Below are 24,576 nucleotides of genomic sequence, written 5' to 3' on the forward strand. Positions count from 1 at the left end.
CATTAGGGCCCTTCCTGGAAGAAATGTTGATCTTAATAGAGCATTACCATACGCGGGCCATGCCTATGCCTACCAAAAGGAGGAAGCCCAGGTTGACGATCTCCAACATGAGTAGATGGATGATTATCCCGCCTGACACATTCATACATCATGTGCATACATGTTTACATTCAACACTTTGTGTTATTTTAATTATTATGTTTATAAACCATGATGTGTTATTTCACTAAGCCTAACCATCTTACCTTTTTTATTGATGGAAAAACCATACAGATGAACCTCTAGCAAATGATGCGGTGCAGGAACCGGAAGGGGTCATTGAATCTGAATACGGCCCACGTGAAACATGAGCATACTTGTCTGGAGATGAATTGGCAACATTAAATCATTCTTGAATATATGATTTACTTGTTAGGATAGTTTGGCTGACGTACAATGTACATTGGCATTGATTATGAGATTTTAAGCAATTGTTTAGATTTATTTGATCAAGACACTGTGAATATGGAATGAACATATTTATGGTAAGATTCTATAACAAATAAATAATATTTGATATTTATGTTATTTGAATGGTTGGAAAGATTTATATATGCATGATTGATTGGTGCTAAGTGTTATGTATGCACGATTGGAGACTTTAATGGAACTTATAATGAGTGTAATTAACACCTTTGATTTAAACCAATCAACAGATGAAATTAGTACACTTGTGTATAAGTTACGAACCAAAATTCGGGTCTTCGGGTGCACACTATGCACCCGAATTTTTAGGGTGCGACTTCTATTATTTATTTTGGGGTTCTTGAGCTAGATTGGTTTAGGTCACTTGACTCCATTGCGTGGGCTGGGTAGGGTTTAACCCAAGCCCAACCAATTATTTAAACAAATCTATTTACTAATTAAGCTCAACCTACTATCAATTTCGCTTAGCCCTAACTATCATTAATGTGGGTATAGCCCTCATAAATTGACTCAACACACTGTCATCCCTTGTTGTGGCTCGATATCCATATCCGTCCTTACATGGATAATATCTCAAGCTTCTGGCATACCGATGGGATCATAGTCAAGTAATTGAAGCAATCAATCTCATTGGTGTTAAAATACCATCAACGGGATAACTGTGATTATTTTTATCAACGATTTGAGGCAACAACCTAATCCAAGTCCAGTCAACATACAATGAAAGAAAAAATTTGAAAGATCGTAAAATTCCTTCTTTAAAATTAAAATGACTGGACATATGAAATATCCAAGCAACTCACTAAGAGTATATTTGGTTTTCCAATTACAATGGTAAATGGCGACAAATGATTAATGGTTATTTACTCCTGTAATTGTATGGTGACATTACTTACATGTGACTGTAATGATGACTTTCCTACATTGTTCGTTTCATCCACAAGTTATAGTAAAAATGGTGATTTTATAGTAGAAAAATATAATAATCATAATTTACTTTACTTACTTTTTCTACAAGTGCATTTAACTCTTGATTTACAGGTCATAATTCCTGTTTAAATAAACAACTATAAATAATAATGATGGCTCATTTACTTTCCATTTCATAGGAATTTGGAAAACCAAACAAGCCTTAAGTGGTCTATGCCAATTACATTCCTTGCTCTAAAGATACCGCTAGGAATGCCAAGTTTGGTAGAATCCAAATTTTTGTTTTGATAGAACTTAAGTTGTTGTCACAAAAAAAGCATACAAGGTTGAACTAAATGAGTTTATGCACGGAATACTCTATCTTTTTTAAGACAAATCATGTCCCTTTTTGCTGAGTTCTTTGAATGTGTCATGTACAAAACACCGTTAGGTGGGAAATCGATGACCAAATATGTAAAACCGCGTGAGGAGATGTGATGTATACATAATGACGAATCTAACTTCCTAGGGAGATTTGCTCCCGTCCCTTCTTCGATGGGCAAGTATCACGTGCATGCACTCAATTTATTGTTATTTATTTATTTATTTGACCTACGTATTTGCGGATATGAACTAGAGCACTATAGAAATATATCTTAAAGAGGCATGCAGTGTTTCTCGTACATTGACTGTAACACTGAGCCAAGGAGGCACACACAACCAGGCTAATTGACTGAGCCTCCTAATTTCTAATCTAGGGCATTCATCACTATTGTCCAACTGATGAGAAGTGGTGATCTCACACGCCAGGTTCAACTCCTCTCCTCGATTGGACTTGTACTAGGCAGTGACACCTCTACCCAATTTGATGATTAAAAAAGCCATGTGCCTTGCCATGATATATGTGTTTTATCCACACTCTCTATCTATTTTACTAGCTAAATTTTGCACGTGAGCTCAAAAATAAGACCATATGAAGCACAAGTTGAATATATCACAATAAACAATGATTATTGAATGCCTACAGTTAATTTTTTTAGGGCTAATAATAATGATTATTTGTCATCTAAACTTTCACGTGACTTTGTGAATATTTTTGCCATCCCTTCATCCAAGTTTAGGTGATTTGGTTGGATGACAAATAAACAATGTTGAGGCTCTCAAAAAGTTTTCAATGGAAGGCATTTAGTCCACACTTAAGATTTAGATTTGCCTAGTGGGAAAAAAATGGATGAATGTCACATATAAAAGGCATACATCATAATGGCCCACGATGCTTTTCCACCACCGACTTGGGTAATAGAGGGGCACCACCCGCTCCGTGTCCCTTCTTGACAGAGCTGTACACGAGTTGAGTAAGCTCGATCAGCTCGCTTGACTTGACTCGGAAAAGATCGACTCACCTCGGTTTGAAATTGGATTCGGACCAAGTCGAGTTGGTTATTGGAGCTCGGAAAAAATTTCAAGCTGAGTTCGAGCTTGACTCGATTCGGATTGAATCTCGACTCAAATAAACTCGGATTGAATTGGCTCGGTGACTTTGTTATTTTGATATTAATGTTGCTTGCCAAGTGTTTGATGAAATGATTCAATAAAGTGTTGTTTTCGGGTGCATACATTCTCAGCGGGATCGACTGATGGTGAGGAAAGAATGAATATGAAACAAATCACAAAAAAAAAAACTTTACATTATAAAACTGTTTTCATATCTTGATTTTAATGCTGCTCGCTTAGTGTTTAATGAAATACTTGTAATCTGCTGTTACTGTTTTGCATTTCGTGAGAAATTGAAGATGCACTCTACGTGTCGGAGAAAATGTCGCATAAGCTCGAACTCGACTCAAACTGGCTCGAGCTGTTGACCAAATGGAGCCAAGTTGGTCAGTCAGGCTCGAGGAACAAGCTAAGCCGAATTCGAGTTGGGTTTAGCTGTTGGCTGAGTCGAGCTAAGCTGTGCCAAGCTTGACTCGGTTCGACTTGTGTACAAGTCTACTTCTTGAGGAAGCCGATTGGCTCGTGTACCACACACCAATAGCCTAGCTGGTGTGTTGATGTCACCAAGTTCTATGTGTTAAATCAAGACCATTCATCAATTTTACAAGATCATTGTAATACTTCAGCTGACAAATGAGCTAGATCCAAAGACCAAGTGGACTACACTACAAAAAGTAGTGGGGATTGAACACCTACCATTGAAACCCTTCCGTGGGTTATAAAAGGTTTGAATCAATATGATATTTGTTCAGCCTCTTCATCCAGGTCCATGTAGCCTTATGAATATATTAGATGGAAAATGGATATTATGGTGGGCATTATAAATGTTTTAATGTTGAAATCATTACCCCATATGCCATTACTATTCGTGGTGTGCACCACTTGAGCCTTAGGTATGACCCCTTTTTTTTTGGTCTCATTCGCTAAAATGATCCTGCCAAATGGATGAACGGTGTTGATATAATGAATACATCATTGTATGGCCCATGTAACTATAATCTCCTTTGATTAGGCATGTATTGAGCAAAGACGAGTGTTGACCCTCGTTGACATCCGACGACAATTCAAATGACTATTTCAGAGAATGAATACAAGAGTGAGTCATGTCCAAAGCTAAGTGGACCGGACAATGATTCTCATCATTAAAATATTTACAGGGCTCACCGTAATGTTTATTTTCCATCAAATCTGTTCTTAAGGTCACATAAACCCATATGAATTAGGAAAAACAAATATCACGTTGATACAGAACTTCCCTGACTTCTAAAAGGGTTCAACCTCGGTTACGTTTTTGCAGTGTGGTCCATTTCTTCTTTGGATCTTTCTTATTTTTATTTTTATTTTTAGGCTCAAGCTTCACGGCGAACTCGCAAAATGGACAGACGGTTTGCATATTACACCATGGGACCCACAGAACTCGGAGACGTAAACACATCAGCCGAACGTCTTCGCACGACACGTACCCAAACTAGCCAGGTCGGTGGTGCATGGTACGCCAGCCAATTCGCTTCCCCTTCTCGAAGAAGGCCCAGGTAAGGGGAATCTCCTTCTTTGTGCGGGAGAAATGACAAGGTACTGCCTCCAGTACCATTGCCTACGGTACGTCGCATTCTCCCTCGCTAATTTATCATGCGCACATTAAATCGGATCCATGAAATACGTCCGTCTATCATCAAAATCATCTCAAACTTAAAAATCAGGCTGATCCGGTGACGAGGTAGGCTGGACGTGAATGATGAGTCACATCTACGGCCGTCCATTGAATATTTAACGTCATTTCCATAAGATGATTGGATCGGCCCAATATCCACATCATCATACATCCACGACGATATTCACCTTTTGCACGGATCAGATTTCCCACACATGCGACACATTGTGGGAACAAACGTGCAGTACGTTAAGCTTACGGTACTGCGGCCGGTACCTAATCACTTTTCCTCTTAAACCCTATCAGTACTGCTACTCTGCCTCTCTTGCTCGCTCTGAGTTCTTCAAATGGTTCGCAAAACCTCCAGCTAGGGTTTTCTCTCTCTCACTTGCTAACCCGGTAAGACCTTGTTTTATTCCCCCGCCAAAACCCTAGAAATCTCGATTTTTCAATTTCTAGGGCTTCTGCGACAATCAAAAACCGAAAAGGAGCAACAATGTTACTGCTGTAATTTTTCTCTCTCTATATATATTTACGGTTTTTGTCTGATGGCGAAAGATTATGGCATGATGGGTTGTAATCCCGGCGCTTGTTTCAGAACGGGATTTGGAAATCCCCACTCGGGCATGCGCATTGGGTTCCCGCACGCCGACCTAGCATGGTGGGAATTGTTGTATGCAGAAAATCGCTCTGTAAATTGATTCGGAAGACGGGCATGAATAGCTATTCCATAGAGAATTTGAGTTTATGGTGGGTGCGAATCCTGACTCTCACTTACGAATGGGATTAGGAAATCCCCAGTCTGGAATACACGTTGGGTTCCTGCCCGATGACTTTGGGTGGTGGAAGATTGATTGTATGCTGAAAATCCATCTGTAGTTTGATTTGGTAAATGGGCATGTTGATAATTTGCAGAGAAAATGGATTTACAGTCTAACATTGCTTGATTTTTCTTTTTCTGATTGGTGAGATTCTAATTCTACTCGGCAATTGTACCACCTACACTACCATTTCTCAAGTTCTGATTTCCGAAGATGAAATCTGGACATTTTTGAATTTATAACTTTCAGAATTTGGTTGTATTCTTTGCTATTATTTATGCTTTGAATGTCAACCAATATGCCATGCCTAGCCATGCACAATAGTGTTTTGCATTCGGCTAGAAATGGTACAAGTGGAGCCTGCATTTTTGTGATCCAGATTGCTCCTTCGGCATCCTTCATGAATGGGTCATGCTCCAAAAATCTTCCACGGTGGTTTCTCACTAGCTAAATCATCCACTTGCACACTACCCATTAAAATTTGAAGACTGGACCAGAAGTAATTTATTTTGGGTTTTGCACATGCACAATGGGGCCTAATTGATGGAGGGTCTTGATCACTGAAAGGCGGCCCATGCAGTTCCTAGGATGAACTAAAAATGGTGTTTGCAGGATACCTTCTAAGAATTTTACTCTGATTATTATTTCTTTTTATTTGCTGATGTTTAGATGAGTCCGTCAGTGCACCATAGATCTCCGGTCCGCCGACACTCATCTGATCACGCAGATTCCCCGGTGAGGGGAAGGTCATCTCCTGCTCGCAGGAGGAGCTCCCCTAGAAGAGAAAGATCCCCAGTCAGGCATAGGAGCTCCCCCCGAATGGAAAGATCGCCTGCACGGCAGAGGAATTCCCCGAGACCAAGATCGCCTGTCAGGACTAGTTCTTCCCATAGGACTAGGTCACCTCTAAGGGAAAAGTTGCCTGGTCGTGTTAGGTCTCTGAAACACGTGAGGTTGGGCTCGCCAGTTGCCCGATCTCCTTCTCCGCGTACTAAACGGTTGGGGCGAGCTCAGGCGGAGAGGGAGACGAATAAGGTGACGGAGAGGGCGAGATCTACCTCACCAGTTTCTGGGTCTCCTTCTCCACGCACCAAACGGCTGAGGCGGGCTCAGGTGGAGCGGGATGTCGATACGGTGATTGAGAGGGAGCGGGAGGGACATAGCAGCAGGGATGGGGATAAAGGGAGGCACAGAGAAAGAGGTGCAGATAGGGAAGTTCCAAGCGAGAGGAGGTCAACGCGGGATAAAAATGATGGCGGGCCTTCGAGATCAAGAGATTTGAGACATGGGAATTCAACTTCTCCTAAAGAACGTGGGCATAGGAGCAGATACCATTCTCGGTCACCTCTGAGGCCTTCCAATACTGGAGCAAGTGACGAGGTGTCTGGTGATATCCATTCCTTGCTGTTCTTCTGTCGTTAATTCTGAATGCTTTAATGCAACTGAGAAGAGTGCATTTTTTTTTTTTCAACTGAGAAATTGCTAACTAAAAATGGCCATGATACACAACTTCCCAACCAGAGGTGTGGGATTGAACTCTTGAAATCAAGAGGCTGTCCTGGTCATTTTTTATGGCAGTGTTGTTGAGAAATCAAGGGCATTTGCAGATGATTTTCTTTCCAGAAATGGGGAGATTGTAATAAGAGGTCTCTATTTCCTTTTGCTTGAGTTTTTAATATATAGCTTGGTTCTAGAATGTCTGACTAGTTATATGGAGAAGTGCATGAGCTTTTTCCTTGATATTCATCTTTGGTATTATTTATTAGATTCTATCAGTCCTATAACTTTTATCATCGTGATTGATTTGTCGGAGTGCCATTTTTGCAAATAATGTTTATGTAAAGTGATATCTAAATTTTTTTATGGTTAGCCTTGCAAATATTCAGTAGGAAAGATAAAATCAAAGGGATTGGGTAATTTTAGTAACTCATGGAATATAAAGACGTCCTGAAACTGATTTTTGATCCTTGAGAAAATGATCACCATATCTTGATCTACAAACCAATTTACGGGTTAAATTTTTAATTTTCTTTTTGTTTCATTTTATCTTTGATTTACTGTTGAGAAAGCTTGAACTGGAGCCTTCCCACGGAAAGTGGGTTTTGGGCATTCACAGAATCTTGATTTCAAACATTTGCGTAACAGAACAACGACCATTTTGATTATTTATCCCATCTTATGGCGACATTTTATTTGTTTATCTGAATGTATGCCCATAGGATGTGTAAGGATAATGTTTGGCTGCACTTTTAGGGCTCATGCAAGCACTAAATATTCTGCCCAAAATCACAAAGGAGATAAAGATGTGGTTTATCTCACTCATGATATTGGAAGGAAATCAATGTGTATTGGATAAGCTCGCATCTTGGGCCTGTCTTAAATGCATAGAAGAAATATATATCTTTTTGCATGAATATCTGTCCAAAAATCAAGTGGTTGGATATCTGAACTCTACCCAAGAACAAAATGCAAATTCTAATAATCTACTCTTCAAATTTGTATATCTGGAGAATGATAGTATTGATGTCCATATATTTTGATTTATACCACTAACTTGAGTGCTCTTTTGTTTCAGGAAACACATGCAAGAGGAGATGAACAACGGTAAGGTGTTCCTTGAACATCAAACCTTTTACCCTGTGTGCATAAGTCTGATTGATTTCTCAGTCTATACACTAGAGATGATTGTCAAAGGGTTCTAGATCTTGTCTGATACAGTTGACATTGGATGTTTGGTCCTAATGATATGATATGGAGGTGCATGTATCATGAATATGGCACTAAAGTAGGGAGGTTCACAATGCAAGGATTTAATTCATGTTTAATTTCAGGTCATACCTAAAAGTACATCCTAATTCCTGCTTCAATACTGGGATTTAAACCATGTTGTCAAGCTTCAAAGCAGCTCAAATGTCTTTCTGGGTGCTTAAAAATATGTGCAAAACATCTGGAGGTTGTTTGTCTGTTTGGACTTAATGTTTCTTTCTTCTTTTGGAAATTTTATTTTGCTAACAAAATAAGAAATTTACTTTTTGACCAGCAAAGAATTATAGTACTTTTTTGTTTTTGTTTTTTTGAGAGAAGTAGAGGGCCTATTTGGCAGATGCCTGAAAATGGGCTTATCTCATTCTAGTTAATCATAATTATGTTTTAGAGATCATGATCTCAAATACATAACTATGATGAACTAAATGGAATTATGTATTAGATCATGATCACTAATACATAACTATGATCAACTCATTGTCAGGCGTCTATTAAACAGGCCCATATAGATTCCTAATAGCAAGAGAAAAGGTTATATGTTGGTCTACAAAGAAAAAAAGGGACTGCAATTAAGATGTTTTTTCAGAGGCAATAACCAAATCTTTTTATATGCTTATTTATTAATGTAACCAGAAATGCTGGGAAGGGTGTGTTGTTTAACTGAGGTACTTTTTCTTGCCTTTTTTTATTGTCCTTTTAACTAATTTTTTATTTAAATTGTCTACTACAAACCACAAACTGTACATTATGTAAAGACCATACAATGTTAGGAAATCAAAACAGCCATTACTGCAAGAGTGTCAATACAAAATCAACCATTGGTAGAAATTCTATGACAACACAATAAGGAACATTATCCAGTTGTCTTCCGCTTTACTCATTTGACTTCCATCATCAAGTTGTATTTTTTAACTGACAAACACCACCCTTCACCTGTCGACACTCTTGATCTTGGTGGAAACATTCTTTTTAATCCACTGGGGTTAGCGAGGGTGGTTTTGTGGTCAACTTTTGTTCACCTCCAGCAAATACTTGGTGTATGCTGTTGTATCATGGGAGAACCAAACTAGTGATGCTTGGTTTCTTGTGATCTTGACAGACCCTTCTCTCTTATTCCCTACTTGATGGAGCTAAGATAGCAACGAACAAAAGTATCTATATAAAAAAAAAAGTAATGAACAAAAGCTAATAACGTGGCATCTCTTGTCTTTGGTCACTGAAAAAAACCTGACCATCTTTTATCCGTTTTTTTTTTTTTGGTCTTTGGTCACTGTAAAAACCGTCCATCTTTTATCTGTTTTTCTTTTCTTCTTCTTTTTCTTTTTTAGATTATGAGGTAACCAAGATTAAGAGCACACTCTGTTTTCTGTTTCAAAATTTCCTTTATCATAGGTTGAACATATCTTTTGCTTCTGGAGAAAGATTTTGCCTTTACTTTCCAAGGGAGAGTGACAATACTGCAAGAAGGTTCAGTAGAGGATAAGGTTGAACAGGTGGTGTTTCTGGGTAGTAGGGGAGATGAGGATCAATTTGTTCCAAGCATTTATTTATTTATTTATAAATATTGATCACAGCTCTGCGGCATTGTGAAGTGCCTATCTAATTAAAGTCCTTTTGGATCCACTAGTTGTTGGTATCTGATTGATGAATAAACAAATACAAAGATATTTTAAAGATAATTATCTTCTGCTGTGAGTACTTAAGATGTTTTTTGAGTTCTCTTTATGAGAATAGTTTTCCTTCACACTTGGAATTAATAACAGTGCATTTCTATTCATCTTCTATTGCCTCCGCAATCATTACACTTGTAGATTATAATAGATGTGATCTTCGATGAAAAGAACCTTCTTACTTGATCAGGGATGGTGAGTACGACGATTCAGTATCTAAAATGAAGGCTGCCGAGGAGGCCTTGGAGGCAAAGCAAAAGGTAACTATTAACCTTTCTTCTCGCAATCTCTCTCTCTCTCTCAAAAAAAAAAAAAAAAAAAAAACCCTTTCTTCTTGCATATTTACTAAGTGTTAGTGTCACCTCATATGATCCCATTACTTGGAATCAAGGCTGTTAATTCCTATTAAGAAAAAGCTCAAGGCTTATTTCAGTCCTAATATGTGCTCTAGTTTAAGCACCTGTGTTCTATTCTGTTATCTGCAACAAAAATCTTGAGGGTTTTTTTTTTAAATTTTAAATTTAAGTTTTTGTTTTTATGTAAAATCTCCATTTCTTTTTCTTTTTGACCTTATTATTAAATCTTTTGAAATGCAGCAAAAGCCTTCATTTGAGCTGTCTGGGAAGCTGGCTGCAGAAACCAATCGGGTACGAGGTGAGGCTTTTGTAGTTCCTGCATAAATCTTTTGTCACTCTTTTTAATGCTTCTGTTCTTCCAGGACCTGTGACAGATCACTTTCTAACTTGTTCTATGTGCCATTGCCCACGAGGCGAAAAGCCCATCCAGCATCTTCCGATGATAGGATGCAAATTCAAAATGTCTCTAGTGAAGTTTCTCCTTTAGTTAGCTTTTACCTTAAGCTCTTGAAAAAAAAAATTCAAAAGTAAAAAAGGAAGACCTAAAATAAAAAAAAGTAAAAAAGTACACAAAAACAGGAAGAATCCAAAAGAAGTGTTGTTTTGTGGAAACTTCAAGTAGGTAAAAATATTCTAAAGGAATAACACCTCAAGATTCATATCCACATTGGAAAGGGAAAATACCTTTTGTCGGTAGGAAGCTTATTTTCATATTCATGATGATTCAAATAGCTTATGAGTGAAAAAAACCCATTTGCAGTATCTTCCCATGAGGGTGCAAATTCAAAATTGCTTTAGTCAAGTTTTACCCGCAGTCAGTTTTTAGTTCTAGTTCTTAAATTTTTTTTTTTTTTTTTTTAAAGATTACCGTTACTTAAAAAAATAAAAAAAATAAAAAAAATAAAATGAACAAAGAAAACCCAAAATTAAAAGCAATAAAATATATAAAATAGGAAGAATCCAAAGGAAGAAGAAAGAAGTGTTGTTTTGTGGAAACCTTTTTTTTTTTCTTGAAATATAACAAATTTATTAAAAAACCTCAACAAATGGCGGGAAAGAATACAAACAGAAAGAAAAACTTACAAAACCAAAAGGGCTAGAAGGATACAAGCAACCAAATCTTTTAATCTGGACACTAATTTGATTACCCACGAGACGACTTTACCAAAAACTCGATCATCTGGTTTGGAGTTGCTCTCAAAACAATGCCTGTTTCTTTCACCCCACACTGCCCAAAGAGCGGCCATGGCCGCCAAGCACCACACCACTTTTCCTTCTTTTCCCACTCCCCCTTCATACCAAGAGGCCTAAAAGGGGGATATAGAGCCTGACATAACCCAATTGGGATTTAAAGTATTGAAAAAAGCTTCCCAAAATTTTCTCGCAAAGGAATAATGGAGAAATAAGTGGTCTACCGTCTTAGCGTCCTTCATACATATAATGCAAATGTTCGGAAACACCATACCTCTTGCGTAGGTTATCCACCACAAACACCCTATTTCTACCCACCTACCAGACAAAAGCCACCCACCTTTGGAGGTGCTCCATACTTCCAAAAGTGATGGTTGAAACTTGGACAGGGAGCAGTTGAGGAAATTTCATGTAGGACTTGACAGAAAACTTACCTGATCGATGAGCTTTCCAAACCACTGTGTCATTTTCCGAATCTGCAACCAAGACCAAGTTCAACCTTTCTAGCAGGCTAATTGGCAAATCCACTTCCTCATTAGATAGGCCTCTTCGACATGGAGGCGCCAAACAATCCTGCCCTTTGTTCTTGATAAGCAACTTGCAATAGAAATGTCCTTATGCGAGGTTAAAAGAGCTAAATTCGGAAAAACGTCTTTAATCAGACAATCGTTGAGCCATAGATTCTCCCAAAAAACAAATGTGAGAGCCATTTCCTGCTAAAAAGGAGACACCTTTAAATTAGGAGGCAACTGAACTCACTACTTTCCATAACCCTGACGCTCTATGTCTAGAAGATTCCTTTATCTGCCATTCCCTCAGGCTGGTTCTGTACTTCATAGCTGAGGCCACCCGCCACAAACTCCTATCCTCCGTAGCGAAGCGCCACGACCATTTTCCCAACAAAGCATTATTCATGAGCTCCCCCCCTTTTATAAAGGGCTTACAAACGTCCTTCCACTTCAAAAGGTGGAACTTTCTCGAAGCCTCTTTACCCCTACATTGGTTTAATTTGTGGTTTCGAAGTAGCAGAGGCAGGAGCACAAATTACTCATCTCCATTATGCGGACAACATAATCCTATTTTGTGATGCAAATATGATGACAATCAACAACCTCTGAAAGATCATAATATGCTTCGAAGCGGTATCGGGTTTAAATTGTTAATGTCTCCAAAAGCGAAATGTTGGGAATTTATGTCAAACCAAGACGATCTTACTTATTAGGCAAATGTATTTGGGTGCTAGAGAGGATCCTTCCCGTCAATTTATCTTGGCTTGCCCCTTTGTATTTGTAAACTGGCTAAGCATATCTGGGATAGGGTTATTGAAAGAATTGAGGGGATTTTATCCAGTTGGAGATGTCGGTATCTTTCCTTGGGGGGCAGGTTGACTCCTATCAAAGCATTCTCCAACATGCGAGTATATATATTTTTTATCCCTTTTCAAATGTCCGAAGGTAGCGATCGATATGCTTGACAAATTGAGAAGAGACTTCTTATGGAAAGGGAATGAGGAAAGAGGAAAATTTCATTTGCTCAAATGGGATGAAGTTTGCAAACCGATTAACAAAGGTGGTGCTAGTCTGAAGCAGTTACATCTTATGAATACCGCTCTCCTTAGGAAATGTCATTGGCTATTTGGAACTGAAGTGGGCAAGTTATGGAGTGAGGTTTTCATATCTAAATATGGTGTTCAAAAGGATGGTTGGAGCACAAAAACTTCTTCTCTTTATCGTGCCTCAAACATCTGGAAAGCTATCATGTCTACCGAACCATCGTTTCGCTGAGGAATCTCATTTTCCCTTGGAAAATGGAATCGTATTTGGTTTTGGACAGACATTTGGTGTGGGGATTGGCCACTGCAGGACCTCTCTCCGAGATTGGCTTCTCTTGCCCTGGACCGACTCGTTACAATGGATTGTTGTTATTCTAAAGAAGGTGGGATATGTGTCTGGTCTCCCCTTGCTGGCGGAATTTATCAAGCAACGAATTTGATGCCCTCCTCGATTTGCTTGATCTCCTGAAACCATACATTCCTTCATATTAGGATGATGACTCGATGATTTGGAAAAATCATAGTTCCGAGTCTTTCTCAGTGTGTTCGTTCTATAGTTTGATCTCGAACTCGTCATCACCTCCCTCCTTCCCCTTTGCTTAGTGGTGTCATAGGGCCCTTCCTAGAATTGCGGCATTTGTTTGGCTCGTGGGAAGAAAAAGGGTTTTCAACTATAGACAACCTGCAAAGGGGATCCCTTGTTCTTCCTAACATTTGCTTGATGTTTATGAGGGATGCATAGTCAATAGATCATCCATTCATTCATTTCCATTATGCCTTCAAAGTCTGGGAGCACTTCCTCAACCTGTTCCATATGTCCTGGGTGATGGCTAAGTTAGTCTATCAACTTTTATGGGTTTGGCGTGGAGGCGCATTGAGCAAAGATAGAAAAGCTGTTTGGCGTCTTGTAACAATGGGCATTTTTTGGCACATTTGGAGGGCTCATAATAGTCGTTGTTTCCAAAACAAGGATATTTCTATTGCAGAGGTCATTCATTTGGTCAAAGCTGATGTCTCTAATTGGGTCGTATGTGTTAAATCAGCTCCGCCCGTTGATATTTCTGTATGATTTTCTTTAGTTTCCTTGTGTATTCTTTTTCGCCTTTTGCCGCGCTCTTAATAAATTTTCAGTTTCCTCTCAAAAAAAAAAAAAAAGAAGAGAGAGAGAGAGAGGCATCAACTTTGTGTTATTTATGCTTATTTTGTACGAGTTTTTTTTTTTTTTGTTTTATTTTATACTAGTGTTACCTAAATCACCTCCATTCCAAATTCCACTATCCAATTATGCACCATTGATGATCCAAATCTCTCTCTCTCTCTCTCTCTCTCTCTTTAAAATTTTATTTTTACGTTTCATAAATTATGGCTCTATACTCCTGGTGTAGATTAACCTGTAATGTCTATCTATATTGAATAACATACAGATTTATAATTTGATTCATGCAACAACATGTAAATATGTTACCCCACGGGGTTTGGGCGAATGGCTAGCGTCATGGGTTTTCTCGCCATAAACACGAGTTCGATTCCCCTCCCCGGGATTACTCGACGCACGTGGTTTGCGGGTGATTGTGTGCATCCTCAGGGATTAGTCTTGCCTTAAAATGGGGCACGCTATCGGCAAAAAAAAGTATATATGTTTACGGAAGTCAATGTTGGCTTTGCTTGTTGGCCTTTAGTATCTTTGGTCTGAGAGGTACAACCGTTCTTTTGGGAATCACAGCGGATCCCTTTCGGGTGTTGTCAGTAGGGACCTCTTGTCTCTTAGGGCCTGTTTGGATTAGCCATTAGGACCGTAATGTGTTGTGAACGAGTAATGATTATCGTTACCACCGTAATTGGAAGTAAAATGGGTTGTTCGCCACACGTTACACCACTCTCGCATGGTCCACTTCTGACCATGGATACATATGTTAACAATTACCGTGGTCAGATACATGTGGATGTAAATTCATTAATGTGTTTTATCCACACCGTCCATCCATTTTGCAATATCATTTTAGGGCATGAGCCCAAAAATGAGGCAGATCCAAAGCTCAAGTGGACCACACCATAGAAAGCTGAGGGCATAATGACGCCCATTGTTGAAACCTTCCTAGGGCCCACCATGATGTTTATTTGTCATCCAATCTATTCGAGGTCACAGATCTGGATGAAGGGAAAATACAAATATCAGCTTGATCCAAAACTTCTGTGGACCCCAAGAAGTTTTCAATGGTGGGTGTTCAATCCCCAATGCTCTTTGTGGTGTGGTCCACTTGAGCTTTGCATCTGCCTCATTCCCTAAAAAGATCTCGCAAGATGGATGGATGGTGTGTATATAACAAATACATCTTGGTGGGGCCCACAAAACTTTTCCATGTCAACACACCTCCGCAATCCACGTCTCTCGCAGCGATTCGGAAGGATTACCAAGATTTGACAATTGGGCTCTATCCAATCAATGGTAAGTTGTTATGATGTGAGTTTTCCACCACATTACGGTGGTAGTCAGCGATCCAAACAGGCCCTTAGGGAATGGGCCCCATGAATGGTTGGGGTGTTCCTAGTGGTGTGGGTGTGTTTGTATTCTTTTCCTTCAGGCTTCTTTATAAACTTCTTTATTCTCTCTAAAAAAAAGTGTACACAGATGAATATAGTATTGTGCATGCAGGCCTATAAATTATAATATTATCATTTCATATATACTTTATATATAAATTACAATAACAATTAGCATTTCAAAATATAATTGTGTATTGGAGAGAAACCCTATCATACCCCATATTGGAGGAAGTAGGGTACCACGTATCCATTCTCATACCATGTAGTGGAGCAACCCATGATCCAGTGACCTTGGATTATATTACCTTTTCCACTGGAGCGAACCCCCTATCATACCCCATATTGGAGGAAGTAGGGTATCACATATCCATTCCCATACCATGTAGTGGAGCAACCCATGATCCAGTGACCTTGGATTATCTTACCTTTTCCACTTGTCTTAGAAACATTTATTTCTTTTTATTACCACATGCAACACCTCATAGGAGAGTAAACAGGTATTTGTGGGCTCCTTGCTAGTCTCTGTGTTCAACTACTTGAACATGTCCTTCACACTTTTTGTCCAACATTCTTGTTTTATTACCTTATATGAGGGAACTCCAATTGTTTGTGTGCCTTGGTGCCAACTTTGTGGGTTACTTACATGATATGAGGGAATTCCATAAGTGTGTGCCTCGTGCTCTTTGATTTGTTTGGCGATTGCTCTTCCCTTAACCTCCTTCTGTTGCTTGCCAATTGGGCTTTGGTTGTATTAGTTGGCAGGGGTAGTGCTGGGTGGGATCACTTTGGCATGCAAGTATTATCAATGTGAGACTTTGGCATGGCTGGCCTGAGGATGGTCGATGTTGAGTAGAGGCATTCCTAAAGCTTCTGACAGTCTACCATTCTAAAGCCAACCCAAATTATTGGGAGAAAAGCTTTTAGATGATGACGTGATGGTGGCGGTGATGATAATGATGGTCAGTGCTCGGTTGACACGGGCCATCTTGCTGTCTGTAATCGCTCTTCATCTGCACCCTTTTTCAGCATGGAACACACTGTCTCGCCTACAACTAGATAGATTTCTTCCAGCCATCAGTGAACAGGCTGGCGTAGGACTTTGCTTGGAATTTGTCGGCTTTATACAATGGCGAAGCCATACAATAAATAGAGGTTGGTCTAACATTCCCTTGCTAACTGAAATTTCCTTCGTGTCAGGTATCACTTTGCTATTCACAGAACCACCTGATGCTCGGAAACCAAATGTAAGGTGGCGGCTGTATGTTTTCAAGGCTGGTGAAGTGCTGAACGGTAATATGACTTAATATACTTTTTTTTTTCTTGGGCTTTTTACCTAAAAACACCCAAGACCTGCTTCATGTTTTTTGGGCTTTTTGAAGGATAGCTTCATTTATTATTTGAGAAGGGGAAAGGAATTCCCAAAATACAACAAAAAACGGCACACAAGGCCTGCTTCTGCCAGAGGAGCAGTAGAGAGAGTTGATCCCATATCAACCCCACCGCCAAAAAATTTAAAAAGAAAGAAAGAAAGAAAAGAAAGGAAATGTTTAGCCTAGATGATATGGTCCCGACCTCTCTAATCTCCTCTGCAAAGGCGTCAGGGTGCAGGAAACATTGATGGCCCAAGAAAAAACACACTGGTTATCACCTGTTACAATGGTGATCAGATTTTGGAAATGGGCCTGAATAATCCTCATGGTTTCTCTTAGAGCCAACACCCAGGCCTTCTCAACACATTTGGGCCAGAGGGCAGCTTCCACGTACCCCTGGGGGCTCACAAGAAGACCCCCAACACCAGCTATGGCCTTCTCCCTTCTCCACACTCCCGTGAAAGGTGGAAGCCGCCTTCCTGCTTCACTGATCAGCCTTGGCTGATTTGAACTTGACCATGACAAGTCCTGCCGTCTTAGAGAGACCTCCTCCACTGAGATTCCCTGGAAGGACTTGTGGTTGCCGCAGGAAGAAGTCCTCTTTCGCCTTACATGAAACCACTTGTGGAGTCCGTTCTAACCCTTAAAAGATTGTCTATTCCTCCCTTTACACAGCTCCAAGCATACCACTAATGGAAGTATATTCCCAAGAACTTTGACGATATTTGAAGGGGATCCAACTCCCCAATATACCTACGATACTCACATTCATTGCCCAAGCAACTCCAATCATATCTATTGCATCCGGCAACACCCGACTGTAAACAGTGATGACATCCTGTTGCGGAGCTGTACTGTTCGCCAAATAAATTTTTTACGTAATTCAGATCATTTCCTTCACTGGATGGCTTAGTCATTGTGATCACCTGTCTATGTTGTGTCTGGGAAAATAAAATTGCTTTTGGCATCGTGTGAATATAGTTTAACAACATCTTTTTCTGCATGATTTCTTTGTTAATTTTGACAAGCACTCAGTTGCATGCTGCATATATAACTCCCGTTGTTAGTGTTTACTTGTCCTTATTCTTTGTTCCCGTTTAGGAATTACGTGTTTCTAAGAAGAATATCTAATGAACAGAGCCGCTATACGTGCATCGCCAGAGCTGTTATCTCTTTGGGAGAGAAAGGAGGGTGGCCGACATCCCCACAGATCACCCATCTTGCAGCAAGCAGCATGCTGTTATCCAGTTTAGGTGGACTTGTACTACAAATTATTTTATTGTACAATCGATGTTTGAGGGTCATGTAATTTATTTAGCTTTCTTTCCAGGCTCGTAGAGAAGGAGCAACCTGATGGCATGATGTCAAAGCAAGTAAGGTAGATATTCCACTTTACCCTGTAACTAGTTTGCTGGCATCAACTTAATTACTATATGAATGCACACACCCATATGCGTATTTAGTCCTGTCATTAACTGCACCACTTTACCAGGCCTTATCTAATGGATCTTGGAAGCACAAATGGAACTTTCATTAATGTAAGCCTTTTATCGAATATTCTTCATCCTCTTCTTCTTCTTCTTTTCACTTGAGAGAAATTACAGGGTACTCAGCCTCAACAAATGCATGCAGCGTTCTGAACATGTGTGAGGCCCATGGTAGGATGATCTAGAAATGTTGATCTGATGGCTGTTGTGGATGAGGGAACCTCAAGGTCCTGATTGTTTTATGAGCCCCGTTAAGTCACTAAAAAGTTAAGGTCTCTGAATCTGGAATATTTTTGGGCATCTCCTATCCACCCGAGGTCCATCAGATGGACACTCTATATCACCTTACAATGGGCCCACCATGTAGGAAATTATGCAGGCCAGCAAACTGTATGTTTGCTGAGGATCATACCTTATAGTTCCTCTTCACTATATTTGATTTACTTGGATAATTGGTACATAACAGATTTTCTTTTTCATCATACTTTATGCCTTTCTCTTTTAACTCTAGCTTTTGTTGGTGCAGGATAATCGCATTGAACCTCAACGTTATTATGAACTTATTGAAAAAGACACTATTAAGTTTGGTAATAGTAGGTATGAAACAATGGTTATCCATGTTATTTTGCTAACACACACACACACACACCCCTTCTTATGCTAAATTTCACCCTCCATTTATTTTTAGATTCAGACTCTAACTTTGAATGCTTTGCTGATCACATTCTGTATACTTTTGTGTTATGGACCTTCGTACTTTACCCTTTTCAGTCTCTGCTGCATTTGCTAATCAAAACTGCTGACTGCAATTATGTCTAATTGCCACCTCAGAAGGCCAGGATAATGTACGTCACAACACCTCTAGTCATGTCTATGAAACCTTATGCATCACCTCTAGTCATGTCTACCAAACCTTTAAATGGTATGCCAATGGATTTTAGAGGACTGGATGTCACGTGTATAAGGCTTTGTCAATTGCTATATTTTTTTGCTGAAACTTCTTCAGGTCTGTTGTGGAGAAAACTTTGTTGTATGGTCAATTTTGTGGGGAATTGTTTTTGACCAATCAAAGGTCTGAAATTGAAGATGTCATTATTAGCGGCCTGCTGGCCTGCTGGTTCTATTAGAGCTTCTAATTTTCTGCTGGCCAGTTGGCAGATTAGGACAGGGTCTTTGTAGCATCTATAGTGTCACAAATGGTAGTGATGATGCTCAGTGAGTAGTAGGATCAGTTGCACTGAGCATGGGGTTAGCAGGAGGGGAGTAGGTTACAGGTGTCAGGGAGCATCTGTTTCAAAATATTTGCGAGTGTAGAAAGCCCTATGAAGCAGGAGTGGAAGCGTGGGTCTGGACTCTGAAGCAGAAGTTTGAAATGGGATCAGCACCTTGGAAGGTCCATGCAACCATGATGCAAGCTAGGGTATGAGGTTACCACCTGATTGGATCATCACCATTACACCTAAATTCTATAATCATAGAAGCAGATTGGGCAATCTGCGAAAGGTTAGTTGGCCATCCTCCATGCGTGGGACCCAGTGATAGTTTGTGATGGAAGGTCTTCACCATCGGGTTAAGTCTGCCTCGACATTACCCCACATAGGTGTGTCAATGTTCACGGAATGCAGGTTCTTGTATTTTAGGCCTGGTTGGGCATTTGCATTGGAGTATAGCATCTAGTCTCTGGTTCAGGAGGTCCAATCAAGCCTAGACTGGATTGACTTAATCATTTATAAGCTTTGATTATTCCTTAGGCTCGAGGTCATGTTGGGACTTCATTGTCCTTTGTCTTTGAGCTTGGACTTACCCTGTGAGGTCATGTTGTGACTTACCCTGATCACATCAAGTCACAGTAGTGATGGACATATGGGTGTATTTGGGTGCATGCTTAGGATGCGGTACAATAAACTACATGCTCCAACATGGGATCAACTGGTTACCTTGAGGATCTTATTTGTTGTTTAGACCTTAATGTTTGGACCATCTATCAAGTGGTTTTCTAGCTAGACCCAACACTTAAAAGTCTTTAAATGTTTAATCGAAGGGTTTTAGCCATGGATCTTTTGTTTGACCATTGAAAGTGTTTTAAAGTGCTTGGTAAACATCTGATAGTTGAGTTCTTGTGGTCTACCTCTTAGGTCGGCATGGGATTTTGGGTGTGAGTGGATGTCACTGTACAGTGGAGGGATTTGGTCAATTTGGGTGCATGGGTAAGGGGGAATTTACGGACCTTTGATGATGTAGGGCACATAAAAAGTTTGTAGGGGTGGGGTGCACCATAAATGTCTCCCTATGAAACACCGATTTCTCCTTATAAATATATCCTATCTGAAGGGGGATGGAGCAAGAGAGAGCCTTGGATGTCTCCACCCCTAGAGGTGTTTGGTGTTTGAGAGAGGAGAAAAGAAAGGAGAAGAAGAAGAGAACATTTCTCTCTTTCTCCTTCCCTTCTATCACATGTCCACACGTGATGGGTCCACCTAATGGTAGCTCTCAAGTGCATGCACCCGGGCTTACCCCAGGAGCATGTGTGACTCTCTACTATCCTCTTTTCTGGGGGATAGATCTGGGAGATACTTCTTGTGTTGGAAGATTGACTTCTTCCAACACCGGACAACTACAACGATCACATAGGATAAATTAGAATAAACATCCTATCTGTAGAATGTATGCTTTTTGGAACTTGATATTATCTAGGTGGGGATTCTAATTAAGGTTTTTTGAAATATGGAATTTTCTAAGTTTTACGCTTCCGTGTCTTTTGGAAAATCGCCAGCAACCCCGTGTTGATGAATGATATTTGAAAATTGTCTTTTTCCTAGATTATGTCTCGTGGACTGGTAGATTGAAGCTTTGCTCACATCTTTGAAAACAAAATAATTATTGTTAGGTAATGTTTGCTGTTGGATGCGGGAGTTGGAGCTCTCAACGTTGTTTTCTCTCCACTCATAGACTGTGAACAAATATGTTGCATTACTATCATAGTACTGTATTTCATTTTACTGGCATCAGACTGTTCTTTATCAAGCTTCACGCTGAACTTGTCAATCTGAAAGTTGAGTTGCGTGTGTTTCCAAGCTGTGAAGTTGCAGAGATAATATACGAACCAGCAGTTGTTATCTCATGATTAATCATCTATCCGTGCCATGGAAAACTAAGTACACAATGAGGACCATCATTACAAGTTAGATGGGTTTATTGAGCATCCTTCACTCTTTTGATCATCGAATGTATTTATCAAAGATGGGTGAAGTGAAGGAGCTTGTGCCATTTTTGCATCCTGCGACCTTTCAGGAAGCAAATGAAGATGCTTTGAGAAATGTCATTTTTGCATTTAGCCGGGTGGTACTTGGAAAATGGCAGATAGACTGAATGGTAAGAATGAAGTGTGCACCAATCAGATATATAAAATCCGAAATAGACTTGTGTATTGGAAAGACACTGCAAGGTCCAGATAGCATGGGGTCCATACTGATGATGGGACCAGATAATGCACTTATACCTTTGGCATATGATTTAACAGTCCAATTGTACTGGATTCATCTTTTTCTGGGCTCCCAACTGCTTCAGATGGCATTGAAGTGTTGGAACTGGATGGGATACCCATGTTACTATTCGCGTCCTAGATTTTTGAAATCTGGAGCTATATCTCCACTCCCCATTTCCCCAAATCATGGATCAATAGATGTCATCAGCCAAAAGATTAATCTTAAAGAGATTACTGTTACCTGATCTAAACATCATGTAGGTCGATTTCTACAAGTTTTTGGAAGCTACCGTATCAGTTTACAACTTCATAGTGCTTCAGCCTTGAAGGATCTCTGGCTGAAGTCTGTGATTCTATCCCTTATCATGTCATCTTTGAGATGCAGCATTTTATAAATAGACACATCAAATTAATAATGACCCTGACTGGGCAGTTAAATTCGTAAATTAGAACTCATTGAACTGTAGTATCCGGTGACAAAGGAAAGTAACGAGGAAGCTAATGCAGGGACAAACACAGATGGTTTAGTTATTCAAGTTAGGAGATCCGTGTACTCGCTGTCCTTGTTTGTTGGGATCCTATATTTGTGTGCCTCCTGTTGTTGTACCTCATTTCCTTTAGTTAATGATATCTTTTATTACTAGTCAGAGAAAAAAAACAAAAAACTAAGTGAAAGTAACTAGGAACTCCAAATAACCAAAATGACCCTACTTACATACTTCCCCTTCTTCACATACTCCTGCACATGTTTTTCACAAGTCCTGTTGAGATTGATAGTTTCTTGAAGCTCTAGGGTTGAGGATAGGTTTATCCTCGATGATTTTGGCTTACAAAGTAGGTATTGTCTTTTGTATTTATCCTAAAGTATGTGGTTTCTTTACCTTAAACCATGCCTAACAGTAGCCATATTGGTTGCTTGGGTAAGGAAAGAGTTTATGCATGTTTGCCGCTCCCAGCAGAGGGTGCTGCATTCATGTCTATCTCAGTGTGTGTTTGTAGAGCTGTAGATCGATTGATCAGTTGTTTGATCTTGTTCTTATATAACAATGGGAGGCATGGTTTAAGGGCTTGTCTATATATGTGTCTGTGTGGAACTGTAGATTGATTAATCAGTTGATTTATCTTGTTCTTGTAGAACAATGGGATGCATGGTTGAAAGACCCAGCAACTCGATCCGGCTTGTCTGGCCCTTAATCTGAGTTGTGGCTCTCCTGAGTTGGTGGTGACTTGTGGTATTTGAGCAGATCGGGTCTCACCGAGTCTGAGTCGACTTGGAAGAGTTGCATCAGAGTCGTCTGAGTCTTAAAATCATGCTGGGGGGAGGTACTTCCTTTTGAGAATGATGGTGCTTCATAGAAGCCAGGCAGTGGGAAGTATTTTCTTGTTGAAATGCAATCATGATATGTGCATCATAGAAGTTCTATGAGGTGCTGTCCCCACTTTGCTCTTGGTAAACATGCATTGCATCGATTCTTATCTGGTGGTCCATCACATGGGTGGGCCACAGGCCCAAAATTGCAGAATTGGACTGCTCTGGCCTCAGCTTGTTGTGACTTGTGAGTTTTGCCCATTGGATGTGGACCATTGCTCATTTTAGTGACTCAGAACCATCATATTTTTAAGCTATTGATGGGATGACTACCACCGTCTGATGACCTGTGAGTTTGGCTCATCCCCAGTGCACGCAACTGGGTTGAGAGTCCTGAGTTCATGGATCTAGATGAGCATTACTTATTTTCTTTTTGCTTCTTGGATATCCAAGTGAAATGGCTGCAGGAGTTTTATTACATGGGAAGTGGTCTGTTCTTAATCATATGACTTTGGTTTTGCAGCCGAGAATATGTTATCTTACACGAGAACTCGACAGATTGAAGGGTGCCAGTCTTACTTCGGCATTTCTGAGGCTGCTGTGCTGTGTGTGGTGGCATGCATGGAATTGGTGGAATCTTTGTTTATGCAGATTTAGATGCCATTTTCGCCAAGTCAGGCTGGCAGATGGAATTCAACTATCACATGCTTCCCCTGAATTTCAAGTGGTAACTGGTGCCAGAATCAGCCTCGTAATCTGCATTTTCGTGCATTTCTCATACCCGAAGATTCTGTGTTTTGCAGAAGAGAGTGGTATTTTTTGTGTATCACTTGATCATTTTCAACAAAATGGTGTTTGATTATTCTAAAGACAACATACATTATGGGTTTGGTTTCACTGATTTTTTTCCCCTAGTTATCTTAGCCATTCGTCTGTGCAGGTTTAGTTCATGAGCCATCTGGCATGAGTTTGTTGCGCAGGAGCTACTCTTGCACCCCCAAAATTGCAGCCACGGGCCTAAATCTAAAGATGGTCGGTTGATCCAAGCTGTCTATCATCTGTTTGTCACCTTGACGGTCCATGGTCCAAAAATCATGCTGAAGGACATCCAATATCATGGCTGAAACACCAGGGATGTCCTTCAGTGTGATGGTCCATGGTCCAAAAATCATGCTGAAGGATGTCCAATTTCACGGCTGAACCGTCAGGGATGCCCTGTAGTGTGATTTTGGGACTGACCGATGGCATTGCCGCAGTTCTCTCGATCATCTGACTCTCCACACATGGGCCTCATGTTGAGAAGCATGCGTTTAGCACAGGGCTGGCTCATTTAAACCGTGCTCTGATTGCCACATTGCAATTCTGGAATGTGCCGACTGTATTGCCTGGTTGAAAATGGTCCCATCTGTTCCCATGTCGACCAGCTAACCTGTCATTGAGAAATTTGTATTTTGTTGTATATAACATGCCAGGCTACTAAATCTTGAGACCTAGGGAATGGAGAAGG

The 24,576-nt window shown here is 40.1% G+C and overlaps 1 protein-coding gene across 5 annotated transcripts; it reads left to right on the forward strand.

Annotated features, from left to right (window-relative positions):
- Window positions 1-4,779: 4,779 nt before the first annotated feature.
- On the forward strand, window positions 4,780-23,966 carry LOC131239443 (FHA domain-containing protein DDL). Of its 5 annotated transcripts, XR_009168238.1 has the most exons (12): window positions 4,780-4,918; window positions 6,010-6,720; window positions 7,916-7,944; window positions 9,967-10,036; window positions 10,373-10,430; window positions 16,617-16,709; window positions 17,928-18,042; window positions 18,120-18,167; window positions 18,282-18,327; window positions 18,803-18,873; window positions 19,048-19,121; window positions 23,593-23,733. XR_009168238.1 is itself a non-coding variant. In XM_058237171.1 (11 exons), exons 2-11 carry the CDS (start codon window positions 6,010-6,012, stop codon window positions 23,630-23,632), a joined length of 1,281 nt encoding a protein of 426 aa, XP_058093154.1. In that variant the 5' UTR covers window positions 4,780-4,918; the 3' UTR covers window positions 23,633-23,777. The 5 variants fall into 5 exon arrangements, 4 of the variants coding, with proteins under 4 accessions (XP_058093154.1, XP_058093127.1, XP_058093144.1 ...); XM_058237171.1 differs by lacking the exon at window positions 19,048-19,121 and having other exon boundaries at window positions 23,593-23,777; XM_058237144.1 differs by lacking the exons at window positions 18,282-18,327; window positions 18,803-18,873; window positions 19,048-19,121 and having other exon boundaries at window positions 18,120-18,162; window positions 23,593-23,966.
- Window positions 23,967-24,576: the final 610 nt, after the last annotated feature.

This window comes from Magnolia sinica, chromosome 1 (genome assembly GCF_029962835.1).
Source record: "Magnolia sinica isolate HGM2019 chromosome 1, MsV1, whole genome shotgun sequence".
NCBI lineage: Eukaryota > Viridiplantae > Streptophyta > Magnoliopsida > Magnoliales > Magnoliaceae > Magnolia > Magnolia sinica.